The sequence below is a fragment of the Trachymyrmex septentrionalis genome, unplaced genomic scaffold (genome assembly GCF_001594115.1).
Source record: "Trachymyrmex septentrionalis isolate Tsep2-gDNA-1 unplaced genomic scaffold, Tsep1.0 scaffold112, whole genome shotgun sequence".
Classification (NCBI taxonomy): domain Eukaryota; kingdom Metazoa; phylum Arthropoda; class Insecta; order Hymenoptera; family Formicidae; genus Trachymyrmex; species Trachymyrmex septentrionalis.
The window spans coordinates 969,194-971,867 of record NW_017304248.1 but is presented as its reverse complement, the minus strand read 5'-3'; the positions used below and the strand labels follow the sequence as shown (position 1 = coordinate 971,867).

Here is a 2,674-nt window from a genome sequence, read left to right as displayed (position 1 = left end):
TGAAATGATTTGTGCTGCATATGGAGAGAACGCTGTAAGTCATGCAACATGCAAAAGGTGGTATCAAAAGTTTCGCCAAGGAGATTTCAGTCTTAAAGATGAATCGCGTGCTGGACGCCCTGAAAAGATTGAAACGGACGAATTGCAAGCACTGCTGGATATAAACTCTGCGCAAACTGAAAAGGAGCTTGCAGAACAGCTTGGCGTTACGCAGCAAGCCATTTCCGTACGATTACATACGATGGGAAAGGTTCAGAAGGAAGAAAAGCTCAGAACTTTTTTGTACACCTAATATATATATAGATTCAATTTTTGGAGAAAAACAGTTCAAAAAAAGAAATTAATTTGTGTTACAGTACGCATGGATACATACTTTACAATGCATGTATTATGACTATACAACGTAGAAGCGGAATAAATTTCTTAAATTGAAGATTTGGCCAACAGGATGAGTGAATCATCTGAAATAATGTACTCGATCGGATCGAACATTTGCATTTGAATTCATGATATAAGAAGAAAATCTCGCACTATTTATTTATAACAAATAATATAGAATTTATCATTTTTGTTTTAATTTACAATATATTTTATGGTAGCATTGAAATTGTGTAGAACTGAGGATGACCACATTAAAAGTCGAAACGTTTGTTTTATTACTTTGATCTGTATTGATATTTTTATCACTTTCATATGAATTACAAGATTATAAAGTTAACAAATAACACCTAACTGTGTCAGTTTGAGCCCCACGCGATTACTGAAGGATTAAAATAAGCATACGCAATGAACATGCCTTTAAAATACATTAATTTTTGCGAAAAAATGATTATATTACCATACGTATAAATGAAAATGCGCACGCATAATACATGTTAATAAGGTAAAAAAATGTACAAAATATATTTAAAAAACATACTCGATGACTTCGTGATGCTGTAGGATCCAGATAAGTACGTAATTTCGCCAAATAATGGGACGGTGGATCTTTAGCTTGTACTCTTTCCTGCAAATATAAATGATTCATTATGACTAACTTATTTATATGAATCTAATTCAATTATAATTCTCAATTTCTTATAAATATAATTTGACGTTTATAAACTCTTTTCTCTGCTAAAGCATTAATTTTAAAAAACCATGGCCAGACGATAAATTGTCTTTTCGGTCTGTATTAACATTAAATTACTAATTTTAATTTCTATATTTATAATTAAAATAATTAAATTCTAGTATTTATTCTTTATAATATCAATGTTCTTGTTATATATTTTTATACAAAGACTATGAGTTTCAAGAGTTATCTCTGCGTCTAAATCCATTATTAGAATGCCAACATTTCGTGAACATTGCAGTTCACTTTATCAGGGCGAAAAGCCTAAAGCTGAGTTGCTTTTCCCTTTATATAGCTGTTTAGAGTAGAAGGATAATGAGGGAAGAGAATGGAGAAGAGGGAGAATAAGTCGATCAATCTTCGATGACCGGGAGTATAGTCTTCCACATTCTATCTATATTATAGCCATTATCTCTGTTTAGATTATTGAGATGTTTTTCTATCTCTCTAATTTTGTACCTCTCTATATTTTCTTGGAAAGTATGATGTAATAGTGACTATTATTGTTTTACTAAACAATATTTGATGTCTTATTTCAATGTTGTGTTCTGATAATGCTGACTGTGTGACATATTTTCATCTAACGTCACGTTGACGTTCTTTCATCTGTACATTGACTATTCTTTCAATCTCTTCAATGTATATTTTTCCGCAAAGCATTTTATATATTCCTGCGGAATTGAGGGTCTTTGGTCTTTGAGATTTCTCAACATTTGTCTTATCTTTTTAGGGGATATAAAAATGATTCGGATGTTATGTTTGTTGAGTATCCTGCCTATCCCATTTGTTGTTCCTTTAATATATAGGAGAATAAAAAAGATACTTTTGTCTGATTGTGTGATAAAATTCGTCATCTTATCTGTATGTTTGCTGATTATTTTATTTACATTTCTTTTATCATGCTCATTTCTCTGTTTTAGATGATTGAGTTCTGCTTCTAGGTGTTCTTTGTCAGAGATGGTGTATGCACAAGTAAGTTAATTGCTGACTGCCTTTGTGCTAAATGGTGATGTGATTCTGCATTTAGATAACTATCTGTGTATGTGAGTAGATTTTCTGTATACTTGATGACCTAAGAACCACTTCGACTAACTCCAATTAACTTTGATCAACGATTAGACCACTGAAATTAACCAATCGCATTTATCATTTCACTTAAAGACGCGATTGGCCAATTCCAATGGATTAACTGATTAAAGTTAATCAGAGTTGATCGAAATGACTCTAATATATCATCAGCTTTTAGTGAAAAGCACATTTAGGGAAAGGGAATTTTCCTTTTTCTATATCTATAGTGAAGCGGATATTAAAGTTGTCGGTTATTGAGAAAAATAAAGAATTTACGGAATTTAGCTCTGTCATGTCTCCAAATCATGAACAGGAGGAGATCGAGACACCATGGGTGATAAATAAAGAATCAAGCGATCAAATATGCTTTAAAACGTAAGATTTTTTAATAATTTCATTTTTTTATAAAATTAAGGGATTATATATTTTTTATTTATTGAGTATTTTTAATAAATATTTTTCATAAATATTTGTTTATTTTGAAATAAAAAT

General features: G+C 30.8%; 1 protein-coding gene across 2 annotated transcripts in view; it reads right to left on the bottom strand.

Moving 5' to 3' along the window:
- LOC108752801 (formin-like protein CG32138) overlaps positions 1 to 2,674 on the bottom strand; it is a 27,197-nt gene that overhangs the window by 17,037 nt on the left and 7,486 nt on the right. For both annotated transcript variants that reach the window (XM_018493906.1, XM_018493898.1), the window contains exon 3: positions 920 to 1,006. In XM_018493906.1, coding sequence (XP_018349408.1) covers positions 920 to 1,006 — 87 coding nt within the window. The remainder of the gene's footprint in view (positions 1 to 919; positions 1,007 to 2,674) is intronic.